At 38.1% G+C, this 18,042-nt stretch overlaps 1 protein-coding gene across 1 annotated transcript in view; it reads left to right on the plus strand.

The window, feature by feature from the left end:
• The first annotated feature begins 2,270 nt into the window (after positions 1–2,270).
• The window catches only part of MARCHF1 (membrane associated ring-CH-type finger 1), a 35,343-nt gene continuing 19,571 nt past the window's right edge, over positions 2,271–18,042 (plus strand). Inside the window, exons 1-2 of the mRNA XM_057375486.1 lie at positions 2,271–2,480; positions 15,119–15,299. Of these exons, the coding sequence (XP_057231469.1) occupies positions 2,290–2,480; positions 15,119–15,299 (372 nt within the window). The 5' untranslated portion in view covers positions 2,271–2,289. The remainder of the gene's footprint in view (positions 2,481–15,118; positions 15,300–18,042) is intronic.

Below are 18,042 nucleotides of genomic sequence, written 5' to 3' on the forward strand. Positions count from 1 at the left end.
ACTAACTTCCTTCATTTTAAAAATGATGCCATCAGTTCATTTTTGTTACCACAACATCAAACACTTTGGGGGTTGAGCTGGACAGGGTGTTGGGACATGTTGTCCACACTGTGCTTTTGCCAAGAARTGTGGGACTAGATGATCTGAGGTCCCATCCAACCTAATATTCTATGATTTTACCATTATAAGCTAATTTAATGTACATAAAAATCATAATTTGTATTACAAAGTTGCAGAAACCAATTGAACTAAATTTTCTCACCGGTAAGAATCTGAATTATCTTGTGTATAACTTGTCATGTTGGAGTTTTCATGCTTTGTTTTTGAAGACTTAAGTGGTACACTGGCTTTTTGCCTGCCAGTTGTCATGTTTGCTCCAATAGGGTTTAGATAAACAAGCAAAAAGCACTCATTTTTAAGAAAAGATTTTTATGTAAATTGATTTTGAAGGAAATAAACTTTTCTCTGAGTTACGTGCAACTAAACATCATTATCCTTGCACAGAGGAACTAGAAAGTAAATTTGACTGAGCAGGGCTGAAACAGTCCAGACCACTTGACAGTTCAAAAGTGAAATGTAAGATTTAAGTAGTCAAACTGGTAATGTAATTTTTATTATAAAATAATTAGATTTCCACCTGTCTGCAGTTCTGAATCATAAGTGTAAAAGCCTTTCAAGGAGTTTGTTTAATTTTTGGCTTTATTTCAGCTCTCTTAAGAACTGTCTAGCTGGCTTCCTGCTTTAATAGCTGCTGAAAGTTTCTTGAACTTGTGCAGACCTACTGTGTGGTTACTGGGCCAGCTTAGCCATTCTCCTCATCCCTTCAAKGGACGCTGATTGTGTCAAAGTGATATTAAAAAATCCTTTTACAGCATGGAGATGACCTGACCACCACTTAAGATCAGGCCAAACCTCTGTAGTAGAGAGATCCCAAAAGTAGCAATGGTAACAGATGTGAGGGGGAAAAGAAATGAGAACTCATCATGGGGGTTGAATTCAGATGCCCACACTCAGCTCTGGGGGTGGATTTCTTCAGCAGTCCTTCACCTGGAGTTTAGTCTGCAGGGATGTTTCTTCATGCAGCAGCAGCAGCATGTAACTCAGTGACATTAGTTATTGGTGCTGATGTCTGCATTTTTCCTCATTGAGTAGCTTTAAGATATGCCTAATTACTTAATGCTAATCACAGAGGCTGAGGTAGAAGAAGATTATATGCCCAACCGTGCATATAACATATGTTTCTAATACATATGTAAGAAAAATTCATGCTCTRTCACAATACATATAATTGAAAACCTGCTTTTGTAGAAATAATGTTGGTGAAAGTTGAGCTAGAAATAATTTCAATTATCTGACTGAATTTKATTTGCTAGTACAAAAGATTGGGCTAACGGGCTTTACATCTTTGTTTGATCTGTACTTTGTACTCTTGCTTAATATTCATCCTTCCCTTGCATCTGCTGCGCAATCTTCTGGAATTCTAAGCCTTGTATTCTTTTGTCTGCATTTGGTACTGGCACTCACAATGGGATGGGTTTGCATACTAAAATACTCTTGGTTAGATAAAGGAAGTTCATAACCTTAAGAATTATTTGTATTGAACCCACTTCCTGTGTCTTGTGAGTGATCCTGAAGAATCACGCCTTGGATTTACATTTGGATTCCATGCAGTTCTGCTGCCAATAGATAGCAAGGCAGATTGAAAGGGTTTGCTGTTAACACCATCAAAATATGTTTTCAGTGGAAGTATTGGGTAACTGAATCGGTAATTTGTAGCAACAACCTTAYGAGCAAAATGTCACATACTAAACATGTTTTATGTCTCTTCTGCTGTTTGAGGATGTGATCAGCTCTGTAGAGATGCAGTCTGAACTTTGGATTTCTCAGGCTCATCTCAGTTTAGCATTTTCAGCTCTTCTAGAAGATATGATTGCCTTGAAAACCTTTTAAACCACTCTCTAATCTTCTTGCTGTTTCATCAGTCCACTCAGCCTTGGTTAGCTTTGGGCTCTTCATCAGTGCATCGCAAATGCACTTCATGTGATTGGAAAAGAATCATCGTGGTTGGTTGATTGCATGAAATAAAAACAGTATTCTTTCCATCAGACATTTGCAGTAGAGCCAAATGAAAATTGAAATGCTGAAAGCTGCTTCCTCAAACAGTAACAAAAAGTAGTCATGAGCAAATGAGAGCTCAAACACTTCAGTCGTACTTAGTTCCACAAATAGGTTTCACTTTTGTTCAAGCTTCCTGTATTTTGTGAGCTTCTGTGAGTTCAACAGTGCGCTATGAACAGCAGGAACAGTTATTTCAATTTTGTGATCATGTGGCAAAGCAGTAAAATATCTTCAATGTATTTCATGGACAAAGATTCCAAACTGTCTAACTTATTTCAACAGGCAAGCAGTCCTACAACAGGAACAGCTCCCAGGAGTCAATCTCGGTTGTCTGTCTGCCCCTCCACTCAGGACATTTGTAGGTATGTGCTGAGAAAAATATACTTTCATTTGGTTGTTTCTTGTTAGTTGTTTTTATTAAATATTATGTAGCTCTTGCTTCTGCTTAACTTTATTCATGATTGACATCGACTTTAGTTTTCTTTTGATCTCTCTTTGTTTTGGTTTTGTTTTTGTTTTTGCTTTTTAGTCTCATGCTTTTCTGTTAAAATTCATGTTCTCATTCTCATCTTTTTTTTTTTTTTTTTTTTTTTTTTTTTTTTTTTTTTTTTTTTTTTTTTTTTTTTTTTTTTTTTTTTCCTCCCACCCTTACCATTTCCATCCCTTTCCTTTGCTTACTGCTTTTGTCTAGATCTACTACCTTGCATGATTTGTCAGAAGATGAGCTTGAACATGCAACCCCTGTCATGGTGCTGGCCCCTTCTAATAGGGAGCCTGGTGGTAAGAAACACATAAAACGAAGGTTTAGGCGGAAAAGAGAGACTGGAGACAATGGTGAGCACACAGAGAAACAAGGAAAGGGGAGGAACTGTAAATTGCATCCTGAACCTCCRAGATCCAACTGGAACACATCTGATTCATCATCATCTTCGGATGAGGGTCAGTGGGCTCAGGCTAGGAGGAGAGCGAGAGAAAAGGCCAGGATGGCCAGGAGAGGGAGAAGAAACAATAGATCTTGCAGTAACCAGGATGGGTCCTCAAACAATAATGCTGTTGAACTTGTCACCTTGGGTACAGTGGGAAAAAAGAAGCAAGAGGTGTCTGACCCTGACAATACTACTTTGAATCACCGCCGAAGGATTACAAAGCTTAAGGAATCACAGTCATCAGCATCATCTCAGGAAGCAAGGACTTCCTCAAGAAAATGTGGGAAAAGCAAAGGGAAAAGCTCCCAGAGAGATCGGCAGCCTGCAGCTTTCCTTAGGCACACGAAGGACTCCTTTGCCGAGGCGGGCTCTGGCAGCGATGCTCTGGCAGCCCCGGACAATGGGGCACCTGCTGGGGCAGGGCCCACTGTGCCTCACGCTGTTCAGAAGCTTCCAGTGCTGTATGATGACTGGTCTGATGATTTAGAAGTGTGCAGGTTAGTCTCTGATAAGGATYTAGCATTCTTAAGAGGAGTTTCTGCCTGCCATGGTGTGAGTGCCTTATTCTTGACTGCTTTCTGTTACTATTTCTCAGTAATAAACTGCTAGGCCACAGGAAATAACATCAAAACCTTTGCTACAGAGAAGTTGGCACACCTCAACATGAAGACATACTTCTCTTATTTAAAAAGAGTAATCCTACAGAGGAACCAGAAGTTTGTCTTTGCTCCATGAAGATAGACCCACTGTATCCACTGGCAGGGTATTGTTGGGTTTAAATCTCCAGCCAGAGGCAGAGAATGGAGCAGTGTGCCAGATAGCTCAATACAATGGGATATGGAGCTTTTCAAGTGATCAGTTCAAATCCAGATTTGGTCCCTCAATGTCATTTTTCAGTGACTTACATAAATTTATAGTCTTGATTCAGTGTCCTCTAGAGTTGCCATTACCTCAGGAATCCAGTGGATGGTGCCTGCAGAACATCCTCTGCCGTGGGGTGTAATTTGTCTGTGATTTTGCACTGCCAAACACCTCCCTACTGTGAATGTGTATGAGCTGTTAGTTCAGTCACCCCTCACAAGGATTGGAATAATGATGGAAAGGATGATTGGGCAGAATAAGCAGTCAAATAAGCTTTGGGAAAGAAAAGGCAAGACCAAAAGTTCTCTTTAGTTCAGAAGTTCATCACCAATCTGATGCCCTTGGTGTGAAGCATCATGCAACCAGAAGGTGAGCATTTCACCCTGGCGTGAGAGCAAGGGTGGCCACTTCTGGGCAAACATCCAAATCTGGAATGCACAGCTGGGAAGGCTTGTGTTACTTAGTTCAGTGGTAAATGAAAATGCACTGTCCCGTAAGTCTAACAGAACTGAAACAAGTATTTCCCTTTTTTCCTCACCAAACTTGTGAGCCAGCATTGGCTCTCATCTGCAAAGTGCCAGTCAGGCTTGGTTTCTTCATATGGTAACCCAAAACTTCTCACTTCTTTGCTGGGAAGAATTTGTGTGGAAATGTAAACAGAGGATGCGGAAGTTCATGATGCCACATCATGTAATTTCACAGTATGCTTTAACCTAGTATAAAACAGCAAAGATCCTATTTCTAAAACAAAAAAAAAAGGCAATATGTAGGCATTTTGTGTTTTTTCACAGCAGAACATATAAGCCATTACTAACACAGCTAGTGCTATGCASTCCTTGTCATACTTACCAAGCAAAAATGCACATTTCCATTGTCTGATCATTGTCTGTCAAAATAATCTAAGGTTCTTGAATTTCCAGCTGGGTTTRTGCATGAGCTCGTGAATCAGGACCAGGCTTGGGATCCCTCTGCCTTTTAGAAATGCAAAGAGACAGCAAGGGTGGTAACCAGGTTATTGAAATGTATCTAGAGGGCAGAATGCAGAAGTGTGCACAGGTAACTACAACAGCTCAGAGTTGTCTTGAATTTCTGAGCTACCCAGTTTGCACGGATTGAAGATCCAGTGCAGTACACACAGTACATGTGTAAAAAGTAATTTAATAATTATTAATAATATGACCTACCCAAAACTAAAAAAAAAATACTTTAGCATGGGTCTCTATGTGCGCTTAATTGTATTGTAGTAAAAAAAAAWAYACACACACACAAACAYATATATATATGCATGCATACATATCTGTATATATAAAATAAAGTTCTGTAATTGCTTTATGTAGATTAGTGCTAGCTGTTGCCCAAATCACCAAATTTAGAATTTGCTTTCAGCTGAAGAATGGATTCCAGTCTTTTATTTGTATTCTCAGTCCACTGGATTTTATTAYAATTTTTCAAGCAGTTTTTGCAAGACTTGGACCTTATTTCAAGGATGGATCTTTTGGATGTGCAAACTTTTCAGCCAGGCCCTTGTTTAGTTGAGAAAGGTTGAAAACTTTTGCTAGATATGTGACCCTAGGATCACTGTCAGTAGAAATACTCTTTGAACAACCAGGATTAAACTCAATATGGTTGGTAATGAGACCAGTTTTGCAAAACTTCTCAAGACAGTCATAACTGCATTTTTCTTCATGTCAGGGATAATGCATTTTTTTTTATTGTCAGAATTATAAGATGTGTCATAGTGACTGTAATACATCTAGGACAAACATTGCAAGAATAAAAGCAGGTCAATTTTTCATAGCTGGTAAGTTGTCTTAGTTAATCAATTTGCAGGCACTTGAAGAAAAGGGAAGATATGTTTTTACTACCAATTCAGGATAGACTGTAGTTTCTGTTTCTCAGGACAGGTCCATGCACTTCATTGATTTGTGATCTGTGGTATGTTGGTTTTTTTTCAAATTCACAACCTCCCATCTGAAACAAAAAATAAGTTATGTCATGTCAATGYAGTTGTGCACATAAACACCATCTTTCTTCATAAGAAGTAGAAAAAGGAGGGTGATTTTGTGATGTTTATTCTAAGACTAGGTTAGCATAGCTGGCTGTGATGTGGAAAAATTGTTTTCCTGGGGTGTTTCTTCAGGCTTTTCATCCTAGCTGTTCGTATCTTCTAGTTGATATGACAGCACTGGCTGAGAGAAATGGCCCTCACCTAAATGGGATCGTGTGGAAGTAGCAGAGAAACAGGGATCAYAAACATCTCTTGTTGACAGTTATTTTAAGTTTTTGGGTAGGCAGCTTGTTTCCTTCATTTCCTCATGGATCRCTGGCAGTTCAATCTGTGTTAAGAAGCACGAGCAGCAGCGTGACAGGACATACCCAGTCCCAGCACAAGCACATGAGTCAGATGAAGTAAGTACATTGTGCAATATGTTCTTCAGTTAGTCTAAGCCTTTTGGTCACTTCAGTGAAATGTTTGTCCTTCTAGTGTCACTGCCTCTTTCCAAAATGCTGCAACAATGTCATGGCATCAAGGGTGACCTTAACAGTCTATTCCCTGAAAAGCTGCTTTCTCCTGGAGTCCATGAGAAGGCAAGGTTTCCGGTTCCGAGATACAGCATAAGTTGAAGCCATGCTGAGTTGTTTTGGCCTATTTTTTTTTTTTTTTATTTTTAGTTTTGCAGGATAGACTTTCTAAATCATACAGCTGGATTCCCGTTTTTCTAAGTTGTCCTGTGTCTGAGATTTTTCTTCATGTGTACCTTATCCTGGAGTTTGCCATGTGGCTTGAGGCACAGCTTCAGAAATATCTTTCTTTGGTCTGCACGTGGATAATCTCCCTGAAGGGAACAGCTGTGTGTTGGACATGACAAAGTGAATGGATTGTGAGAATTAGTCCCATGGATTTTCACATGGCAGTTACTAAGAAAAAAAAATTGGTTAGTTGATATTACTGCTAGTGGATCATAAGTGCTTAGTGTAGAGACTGAATAAATCTTGTGGTATTTTTATTATTGACTATATAGTTTAAGGGTATTTTCTGTTTGATTAGTTAGGCTTTTGCTATGAATTTTTTTTGTAGTACTGATTCATTCATTTCAGCAAAAACACATGCACTTAAATGAAGTGGAGTTTCTCACTTGGAAAAAAATACGCTTATTGGAAGTAGAATTTTGATTTTGTTGAACTCTGAATGACTCTGCAGTCAAGTAATGGTAGGCCCTCATTTGAGGAGTACGGCGTATCAGTGGGGCATGTGAGAAAACAGGCAGGGAAGGGGAGAAGTACAGGAGATTATAAAGTTGGTTCATGTGGTCTGCAGAGTCTATTTCAAGCATAATTTTTTAAAGACAGTTTTAAAAAGCTAGTGTGTTAATTAAAAGGCCGTTATAAACTTAGGAAAAGATTAATATGGGCATTTCAGTGTGATAGCGTGATTATAGATGGGAAGAAATAGTGTATATTGCATGTGGCAAGAAGTAATAYGATTATATAGTTTCTCTCTGTGGAATCAAATGCTGTAACAGGTTTTTTTTTTAAATCATATTATTTAGTAGGTCCCGCAAAAATATTATATCTTTCATGAGATTACTTACATTCTAAAATACTCATGTAGAAGAGTGCTCATGAAATCCACAGACAGAAAGGCGGTGGGTAAGAAACAAGTCCTTGAGGAAAGAATAGAGAAAGTTAAGCAGAAGATAGATAAATAGGTTCAAATTCTACCACWGAAATTTAACACTCATTCTTAATAYTTATGCTGAAACCATGGTGTTGAACCCAATGAATGAGCTGTAGTGCAGAATATATAGGCTTGAAATACCCTCCAGAGCCCTCTAAAATCCCTGTAAAATGGAGGATGCTCTGCTTCCAGACTGTAGGGTTTGTCTGGAGGGTTTTTAACCTGTTTCTCCCTGGGAAGTTAATGTGTACCTTGTGGTCTCAGGATGACATTTTCATTMGGAAAGTCTTAATCTTGTCCTGTATTTTGACTCCTCAGCCCTTCCTTGAGAAGAGCTGTGGCAGCTGCTTACTCTCCTGTTCAGATCTTTATTTGTGCAAAGTGACTTTTTGATAGGAAGCTCCTGCTTTTTGAGGAATCTCCTCCTCTGCCTGATGGTCTGGCTGGWGGTTCATCAGTCTTTGAAGCAGTATGAAATTTTGGTTAATTCCATTCTCTGCCTGATGGTTCAGATCCCCATCTGTCACCTCTTCAGCCATCTGGTTATGCAGTCTCTTTTGGAAGCTCTCCATGATTCACAAGGGTGCAAGGAGAGCCAAAGAAAAGCAAGAATGTCTTTGTTGTGATTAGGCTCACTTATCTGAGGGAGAGCTGAGTCCTGGTTTCTGCTTCTTTCTCTCAAAACTTATTTTTAATGGAAGTAAGTGAAATAGCACAGCCTCCTGCTAGAAAGTTAAGTTGATAGGAGACCCTTGGCTTTAAGGGTCCTGTTATTGAGTACTTAAAACTTGCATGCTTTCTGTATGGAGTTTGGTTCTTAAAGCTTTGACTTTCACTAGGTGGGTGGGGGGAAATCTGTATCCTSTTTTAAGATGCAGTTCCTGGTTCTCTGAACTTGTTCAGTGCAGTAAATCTTGTCAGACACATATTTTACACTAATAATGCATCTGGGGCAGCAATTACTTGTAATTTTTTAAATATCCTATTTATCACCTATAAAGGAAGATTAATAGAAGGACAAGAAATGTTGACAAAATAAAATATTTATGTGCTTTTGATAATTTTGTTTGCTCTTGGGTCTCTTACAAATTCTGATCACTTTTGCAGAAATGAAGAGAAAGCGTTACCTAGGCCCTCGTGAAATTTCACTAGTGTGGTRCAACATTTTAAAAATGTTTTTTCCTCTAGTCATATAGACAGCTGACTGTATAGCCTAATGGAAGGGCAGGAGTGACAGGGAAGAGATGTACGAATGGATTACATTTGGTATGGAGAATTAATGTGCTTCATTCACACGTGTTTAAATGGAGAGGAAGACCAATTTGTCATTTAGATTACTTTGTGATTTAAAAGTGGAGAGAATGTAAATGAGATAAAAAAAAGAGAAAAGCCTGTAAAATKAAAGCGAGAGAAACATGCCACTCTGGAGCCTATTGCAGGGTGAACATACTCAGTGAATTTAACCTCTCTTTTTCCATCTGATAAACTATGCATAAGCAGAGTTTGACATTTTTGTGGATTCTTATTATGAATGACAATTACTTGCTGTGAATTGTTCATAAAGTTGTTTGCTTTAATTTTAACTTCTAACTATCTAAAATAACAGTAAGCTCTTTGTAAATTGGCAAAAGAGAAAATTACCTGTTTTGGACAGAATAGTTTTCCTAAGAAAAAAACCAATAGTAGTGACAGCATTTTTGTGCACCCTTTTTCAGTCTTGGGGAATTGGATCCTCTTGGTCCAATTAAGATAACCTAGGAGCTCATGGAATTTCATGCTGGCAACTAATAATCCTCAGCCAAAAATGAAATCCACGGATTCATTTGCTCCAACATTTTTCAGCTCTGCTGTTTTTTCCTGACTAAACTCCCTTTAGCAATAGTGAGATACAGTGATGAGATGTACCCACTGAACAGAGCAAGAATTTTCTTTACATAACCATTATGAGTCCATTTGTGCTTTCCAATGAAGGGCAAGATTTAACTGCCTTTTCAATAATTTCTCACAAAAAAATAATATTATGGAATAGGCATTACCTTCCTTCAGCATATTTATATGGAGAAAGCATTGCCCTCTTTTGTTAGGGAAACTGTTAAAAGTTCAAAAGCGTGTCTGATCATGGTTACTTTTGCCATGATTTAGACCACTCTGAGAATTTCTCTCAGGATTCTCCAGCTATATTCCCTTGGAGTGTGTTCCTGGTCCAACATAAAATCAGTATCAAATCAAAGAAACACCCACCGAGATGTGTCTGGKGTTGATACCCCAGGTTTTAGCACTAGCTGCTTTTTTTTGGATTTGCTACACTTTGGCTGTAATGCTTGTTAGCATGGACATAGCCCGACAGCACCCAGAATATTAAAGAACCATACAGATTTTACACTTACAGCSCTTAAGCATTATTATATATCATTAACAATGTGTCCATGCCTCCATTTCTATTTTTTAAAGCCTCAGAGGTATTCCCCTATCTTGTACGTTGGTTAATGAGGGTAAAATTTGACCTGTTTTATGTTCAAGGAAGTCTGTAAAAGCTTCTGTAGCAAAACCCTTGGTCTCTATGTAATGGCCAAAAATCCTTRAAAAATTTTATCAGGTGCTGAGATACATCCCAGTTGCAAATATGGGATCCACAGAAAGAGTGATGCAAAGTTACTGCAAACACTTTTCCACCATTGCTGCTCCTAGTGACAAGGTTCTTAACGTGGCTCTCAGCAGAAGCAGGGACATGCTGATTGATTCTTGTTCTTAATCGCTTTCCTTTGGCAGTAGTTATCTGTGGGAATCAGCTGGACAAACACGGTCACAGGGGAGCACTTCTGGCTGGGTTGGAGTGGAGCACTGAGTCTCACAGGACCCCTGCAGAATGAGTTTGTTTTCTCCTCCACCACAGAGGCACAGGGATCAGCCTCTATTCTTCATTTCCAAAGAATCAGGAGGATTAGTGAAAGACAGGTTAGGGAAACTGCTGGCTTTCCAATGAGGTTGCAGCTTAGCAGCTGTTCTCTTTAATGAAAGTAAAACTTTTGACTACGTGGGTAGAAAAAGCTCCAAATCTGTTGGAATCTCCCTGTATCTGTTACAATAGGCAGCTTAGATGCTGACCATCTAGACTGAGATTTTGGCTGCCATGATTTTGCCGGAATAAATAACTATTGGGAAAATCTGAAAGTCTTCCAAGTGATCTCCTTGTTCCATACTGATTTTAGACCTTTTAAGCTGAGATTTTGTAAGAAATGTTAGTCTGTATGGGGAAAAAAATCATCATTTGATGAGAAGRTCAGACATCCAAGACTGCTCTTGCTGTGTTTCTGAAAATCAGGCAAAATCCAGTGAGCATAGGAATGCCTACAAGTTGTAGGCTGGTTTCCTACTTCCCTTTCTGCCTTTTGTAATGAACAGGACCATGGAAAACATGGGCAAACAATTCATAGTCATGCAATTTAAGACAATACCACATTTTGAAGGTGCCTCACTTCTGAGTGCTTTGTTTAGCTGCATCTCATTGTTTTAATCTAAGAAATGCCTTTTGTTTATATATGTGTGGTGGCAATGTTTTGTAAGGATGATACAAGAGCTCTGCAGCAGTTTTTATATGAATTATGAAAAACCTTTCACAAACACTGATATTGTTTTCAGTTGTAACATTWAACATACTGTATTTCATTTACAAAAAATAATTTTCTTAATTTGTTGTYTTGTATGTGAACCTGCTGTTTAAGAACATCCTTCAAAGAATTTTTTGTGCATTTTTTTTCATCTCACACATGCACAGTGTTGGCATTAATTTCTCTTTTTGGTACATCTGTTTGCTGAAGGTTGTAGAAACATTTCTGTGCTAGAAAAAATATGTGCTAGGTAGTTAAAAACTGGCATATAAAGCTAAAACTTATGCATAAGGATGATGGTACTGTTACTCCTTATTTCATAAGGAGTCACAGTGAGTTTTATTTAAAGAAATACAGATATTCTGTGATCTGAGGGTGTAGGGATRTATTTGTAGGTGTGTACACATATACATGCAAGATTTTGTGTATCTGAATCAGAAGATCATCTCATGGCTCATGTATCCTGTGTTATTTGGTGTACACATGATTCATAGAGCAAAAGCTCCTTTGGAGTCTTGTGCTCATCTTTTCCCCTAGAAAAGAAAGGTCCTATTCATAGTCAGGAATCTTTAAAGCACTAAGCTGCAAAAAAAACCCCAACCAACAAACCAAAAAAAAACCAAAAAACCCACAAAACCCAAAAAACAACCCAAACAACAACAACAAAAAAACCAAACAAAAAACCCCACAAAACCAGAAAAACCCCAGAAACCCTCAAACCAAAAAGGCACAATTTCTGAGGATGTATTTCTCTATAATGAAGGCCATTTATCTACTAAAGGACTAAAAAGTTGAGAAAAGCTGAGTATGCAAACTCTGTAGGTGTGTCTGAGCAGCTAAAACTGCAGCTATTAATGATAATAAGTGCTACAATTTGTAATTAAATCAATAGATTTAGCAAGTTATGCATTTTTTCTTTATGAGAATGTTTTGGGGTTTTTTTGTTTTTTTTTTTTTCATCCAATATGTTTCTCAACTATGCAAACAAATTACTCTCAGGATAAGTTCAGCCCACTAAATATTCATTCTGGTGCATGAAAACTTCAGACATTTGTGATCATTTGACAATGGGAAATTAGAATGAAATTTCTCTGTGTTCAACTTGGTTTAGATATGGTACAGGTGTGTCTGTGCTTTGTATCCCTGCCTCCAGTCTGTTTTCACAAAAAAACTTCTCAAAACCATCATTAACAACTTACTTTCTATAATTAGTCATAATTATGATGTACATTATAGATGAACACATTAAAGAGCAAAGATGGATAAAATTGTGGTTTCGGTCTAATGGCTGAGGAAGACAGAGGAAATTATCTAGTACAAGTCTTTGAAAGAAGTTTAAGCATTTAGCCAACAGTCTGTTACCATGGGTGTTGGGCACCAAAAAATCTTCAGTTTGTCACTATGAGTTTAGGTAGCACAGACMTCTCTTTAACTGATTTCTTCTGGTTAAACAAATAACAAAGAGTTYGATTGCACCAAAGAGACCAAAGAGCATTCAGTGAAAGCCATGCCTTTGGTCATTTTCTCTGGACTTGAATTCCTACTGAAGTTTGGTTTAATTCTCATATATCATTGTTATAAATTATATATACATATTTCATGGTTATTAGATTATTTAGTTTTAGTTTCTTCTTACTCTTAAGTTCTTAGTGTCACCSTGTTGTTTATACAATTGGCTTGTGACTTATGTACAAAGAAAGCCCAAAAAGATCGTATAATGCATGTATTTTTCTGTAGAAGTCTTTCTACTAAGGATTATTGCTATTCATTTCAAATTTACAGTGTCACTTCATTTGAAGATCCCAGTGAATTTTTAGGTTTGTATTTTAGCTCTGAAAATAATTTTAAACAATCTTGGCAATAGCAGAAAAAAGGCTATTGGGTATATAGCTTATTTGTCTAATCTCTAAATAGCTTAAATGCTAAGGCTGTAAAATAAATTATGTATGGCTTGAATTTAAATGAACAACGAATGCTGGTCTTCCTTTGGGGAACAGCTTTAATTTAAAAAAGAAAATTATGTTTTTTATGTAACTCTCAGTTGGGAATGCATTTGTTAGAAAAATAACTACAACTACTTGGTGTTTTGAAAATATGGCTTTGTTTAAGCTGGAGGCTCAGTGAGAAATCACCATACAGGCAATTCCCATCTAAGAACTGAGCTACTGATGCACCTAGCTCAGCTGGATTAGTAAAGACAAGACTATAAATTGAGTTCTTGTAAAATGTGTCTCAAAAAAAGAACATATGCAAGRAGGAAGTTGTGGATAATTTGTTCTCCTTTTCACTGCTGTGGGGCATGAAATCCCATACGAGCACCACTGCATAAATTGAAACTTGGCTTTGGTGGATCAGGGCTTCATTTATCTGTTGGATTTTTTTGGTCTCTTTATTTCTAGACRTCCAGCAAAGCAGCTTTGTTCTGCTTTCCTATTATCGTAGATTCATTTTCTCATGGCTCTGGGCTACTCTGTGGAAGAATAGTGGCACTGCCAGTTTTGATCTATAGATCTTTCATGTAGACATTGGAATTTCCTCCTCCCCTGCTTATAGACTTGGCAGCCTCAGAGCTGTGAGTAGCCAGCCTTTCCTGGGATGTCTTTGCCAGGTTGCCTCCTGACATACATCAGGAGCTTCGGTGCTAGGAAGATCACCCATCTTCTCTAATCTGAGCAGTAGCAAGGCAACCTCATCCTAACCCTTTTCCTACCCCAGGTGTGGCGTAGTCACAGTTTTCTGTGTAAAAGGGTGAGTTATTCCTCTGACGTGTTCAGACACTTCTGCATCTGTGCTGTCTGAGGGTGCCATTCCTAGCATTAAGTTTCTAAAGCCTAAGTTTCATTTGTGTGACAACAGGATCTGTGCTGTTACTGCTACTTCTCTATTTTGAAGTAGTATTTGACAGTTTCAGCTTTATTTTTTTTCCTTTTTTTTGTCTCTTGCATGCCAGCTTGACACTTCAGACACTCCTTAGGCCTTGGGTGGTTTTTTGTGTTTTTCTAGGTTGGTCATGGAAGGGAATTATTCTTTATTGAGGTGAACCTCCTTAACTTCAGGTGTTTGGTTAAGCATTCTAGTAAACTGTGGAGCTTTCTCTGACTTCAAAGAGATGCTTGCCAATAAAGCTGACATTGGTTTCAGTGGGTCAAGGTGCAATCTCCTGAGGTGATCAGGAGACTGTTTGGGAGAGGRGAAGATCATCAGGACATTTGGACAYGTGTCACAGAAGAAACCCTTCAGATGATGATGTTAGAGCACTGATCACTTTATGCAATAACACCACATGAAAAGCTCTGTATCCCATTATAAGGTAAAACACTTCTGGGACCAACCTCTGTCTTAGTCTCCTTACAGATGTAGTTTTTGTTTTCCCAGATAATGCAGCTGTCTGCTTCAAAGGGACAGTGAAGAATAAAAAGTATGACCATGACTTTTCAACACATGCCTCCTAAAAAAGTTGYGTGTGTGTGTATACTCAGTACTGCTCTCTGATTCTTTGAACTGTGTAACTCCAAAGAGCTATTCTAGGAACTTTTTGTACTCATGCTGGATGTTTTCAGCTTGGGTTAGATTTCTCAATCTTTGAGGATTTTATTGGCATTACTTACASACCAAGAACTATTCCACTCTTAGAAAGAGCTTTGGTATTTGTCTTAAAGGTTTTGCCATGCATAAAAGGGAAAAACTGTTATTTCTATTGATTCACCTTCAGACCACGYAGCAAATTCAAAGAGAAATAACTAAGTGAATAGAAATTACTAAATGGCAGAAAGGAACAAGGAATATGTTCCCAGGCCTCAATCTGAAAGGTCATACACCTGGCATCTTTTGAATGTCAAGCCCGAAGATGAGAGAGCACTGTAAATAAGCCTTTGCATGGCTGGTTGGCAAATTCCCTCACTCGCTGTTGCTGTCCTTCCTGTCAGGATCTGTCACTGTGAGGGAGATGATGAAAGCCCCCTCATCACGCCGTGTCGCTGCACGGGGACCCTGCGCTTTGTTCACCAGGCCTGCCTGCACCAGTGGATCAAGAGCTCGGACACGCGCTGCTGCGAGCTCTGCAAGTACGACTTCATCATGGAGACCAAGCTCAAGCCTCTCCGGAAGGTAGGGTGCTTTGGGGTTTAGTTATCCTCAAGTATCAGAGCTCCAGGATGGCTGTGTAAAGTGCAAGCACAGTTAAAGAAACGTCTGTCCAAAATGCCTTTGTATTTGCTGTTGTWAATCAGTCCCGGTGGTTTTATTCTGACATTTAAGTTGGTTAATTTCAGGCAGCAGAGGATTTGACTAAAGACTCACTTTCATCACACGTACAACATAAATGCACCAATGTGTTTTGGTTTCGTTTTTTTTTCTTCACCTTTTTGTTATTGCTTCATCTGCCTATTTTTAAGCGAGAGGGAAACCTTGTCATGTTTTGCTCCTGAGTAACACAGTCCAGGTCACCCCCTAATTTTTACATGGAGCCTGTAACTTCTGGTTGAGAATGATGCTTATACCAATGTGGAGACAGCAGTTAGGAAGTAACACAGTCAATTTARCTGCATCTGTTGTAGCTGTTATACTCACGGGCAAATTAATCACTTGCACATTAAAATTAGTTAATGGAATTTAAAATTCAGGGTGACCTTGCATCTGGAATGTCAAATGTATGTTATCTGCACTCATCTGTTTTCTAAGATAAATCAACATAATGCTACACAGACTGTCACTATAGGGAAGGTGAAGAGTTTATTAAACATATGTGGGTTCTGTTTTCTTTGGAATGGATGATTTCTCTTTGAATTTTTATTTTAAAATGCTCTCATCCTTCTGGAGTTTTGTTGAATCTTTGAAGTTGGAGTCAATCTGGAAAGTTYTGATTTAAAATAAATTTTAGAGCAAGAGCCCTTGAAAAACATGTAGAAACTATTGCTTTTGACTAGCATTTGCCTATATAGTAGTGTTTTAATGGCAAAAGACAGTTTGTTTTTATCAGTCTTACATAGGTAGCAATAGTTTAGAGAAAGGAAAATGAAATCAATGGAATTCCTTCATACTTCCCATTCAGAGGAATTTTCTAGTAAGTCCCTGGTGATAAACCTCTTCTGAAGAGAGAATTTGGGCTAATTTGACAAGCAAAGCTTGTGATAGGAGAAGACGGAGCTCTCAAATGCCWGGTAGATCTGGCCATGTAGGCTAGAAATTGAAACAGATGTAAATAGAATAAAAAGATGGCTAAAAACTTAATTGTATTGACTTAGGTTTTAGTAATTATAGGAAATTTTAACTAATGTGACAGGATGAGATAATTGTATACAAAACCCTGCCCGTAGCGTATCTGTGGGGGATTTTTTCAGTATATATTCCTATTTTCAAACCAAATTGCTTTAACATTTCATCTAACAAGTATTCTCAAAACAGTTACTTTTCTCAAGAGAATACACAGAGAGTGGTATTTTTAACAAAAGCCCTTTCCTGGTTTTGTAGATAATACAGCATCTTTTATAAAAGGGAAACAAAAATTATAGGAACCAAGGGGAAAAGGAATGAAAAATGTGCATAACTCGATATTAGCAGTGGGCACWTTTAACTCTGTGTGTGGGTCATTGCCCCCTCTCCTCCCCCATTTAGAGTGGTRGTGTAATTCCTGCAAGTCTGTAATTTCTTAATTGAATGATTGCCACTTTATTCAGCTTATTGTTTTAGATTTCTGACACAGGAAAGATTAACCTCTTATTTCAGGCAGGATATTTTTGTTTCTGCTCAAAGCAGCACTCAAAAGTAGTTYATCTGCCTGGCAGTCTATGCTGTCAACATTCCTTCAAATGCAATGCTAACAAATATTTGTTTGTGTAGAATGGGCCCAGAATCTAATTATAAGTCATTTCTTGTAAGTCACACCCATTTCAGAAACCAAAGTTTCCAAAGATTTCAAAGTTAAAATTAGTTGTTCTTTGTCATTTATASCATGCAACTGTGACACCCTTCACATTACATTTAATTAAGCATACGATCCTAAGTGTGAGCACTATCATCATCATCATTCACAAATTTATAAAACACTGAACAGTTTATGAGAAGCTGTTGTGCAAACCAAATGTTTTAACAGCTGTGGGAAAGCCAAGGTAAGGGAGGAAAGAGTGATCATGAGACCTGCCATATGAGTAGAGCTGACTCGTAAATTTCCACCCAAACATCCTTTATAAAAATCACTGAAACTGCTTTTTTTGTAGTTTTTTTCTTTGACAAACCTGTATACTTTGAGAAAGTGGAAAGTCCCAATGAAACACTGTCAAATTTCTCTGCAGCTTTTATGAAGCCCAAAATTTCAGCTTTGAGACATTCMTTGGGTTTCTGTGTTTTCAAAAGATTGGCAAAATGGTGGCTACCAGATACCAAACTACTGTGGGACAGGCAGCTCCTAACACCAAAGCTCTCCTTGATGCAGGTTCTGAAAAGCAGTACYGACTTTGGCATTTCCAGACCGTGAGAGATTTGAGGTTTACTGAGGCTTGGTTCTGTTCTAGACCTCAAGAGGCTTCAGTCTCCAGCACTAAGTCTGGCCTGTCCGCAATGAATCAAAATTTCCAAACTTCTGAAATTCTCTTGTCRTGATGGCAGGGCCATTATGAGCACTTATATCTGAAAACAGTGCAWTTCTTGTCAACTTTGTTGTATGCCAAATGCAACAGCAAAATTGACCAAAAAAAAAATTATTAATTTTGCTAATAAGCTTTGAGGAATTCTGAAAACAGATTTCTTTTCAGTGYTTCCTAAACAGAAGACCACATAATTTGTTTCAAGAAAGGAGTGCCCATTCATTTCCATAAGAAAGCAATTTATTAAAAAAACAAAGGAAATTATTTCC

The sequence above is a fragment of the Malurus melanocephalus genome, unplaced genomic scaffold (assembly GCF_030028575.1).
Source record: "Malurus melanocephalus ecotype Western Australia unplaced genomic scaffold, MMel_1.1 scaffold_9, whole genome shotgun sequence".
Taxonomy (NCBI): domain Eukaryota; kingdom Metazoa; phylum Chordata; class Aves; order Passeriformes; family Maluridae; genus Malurus; species Malurus melanocephalus.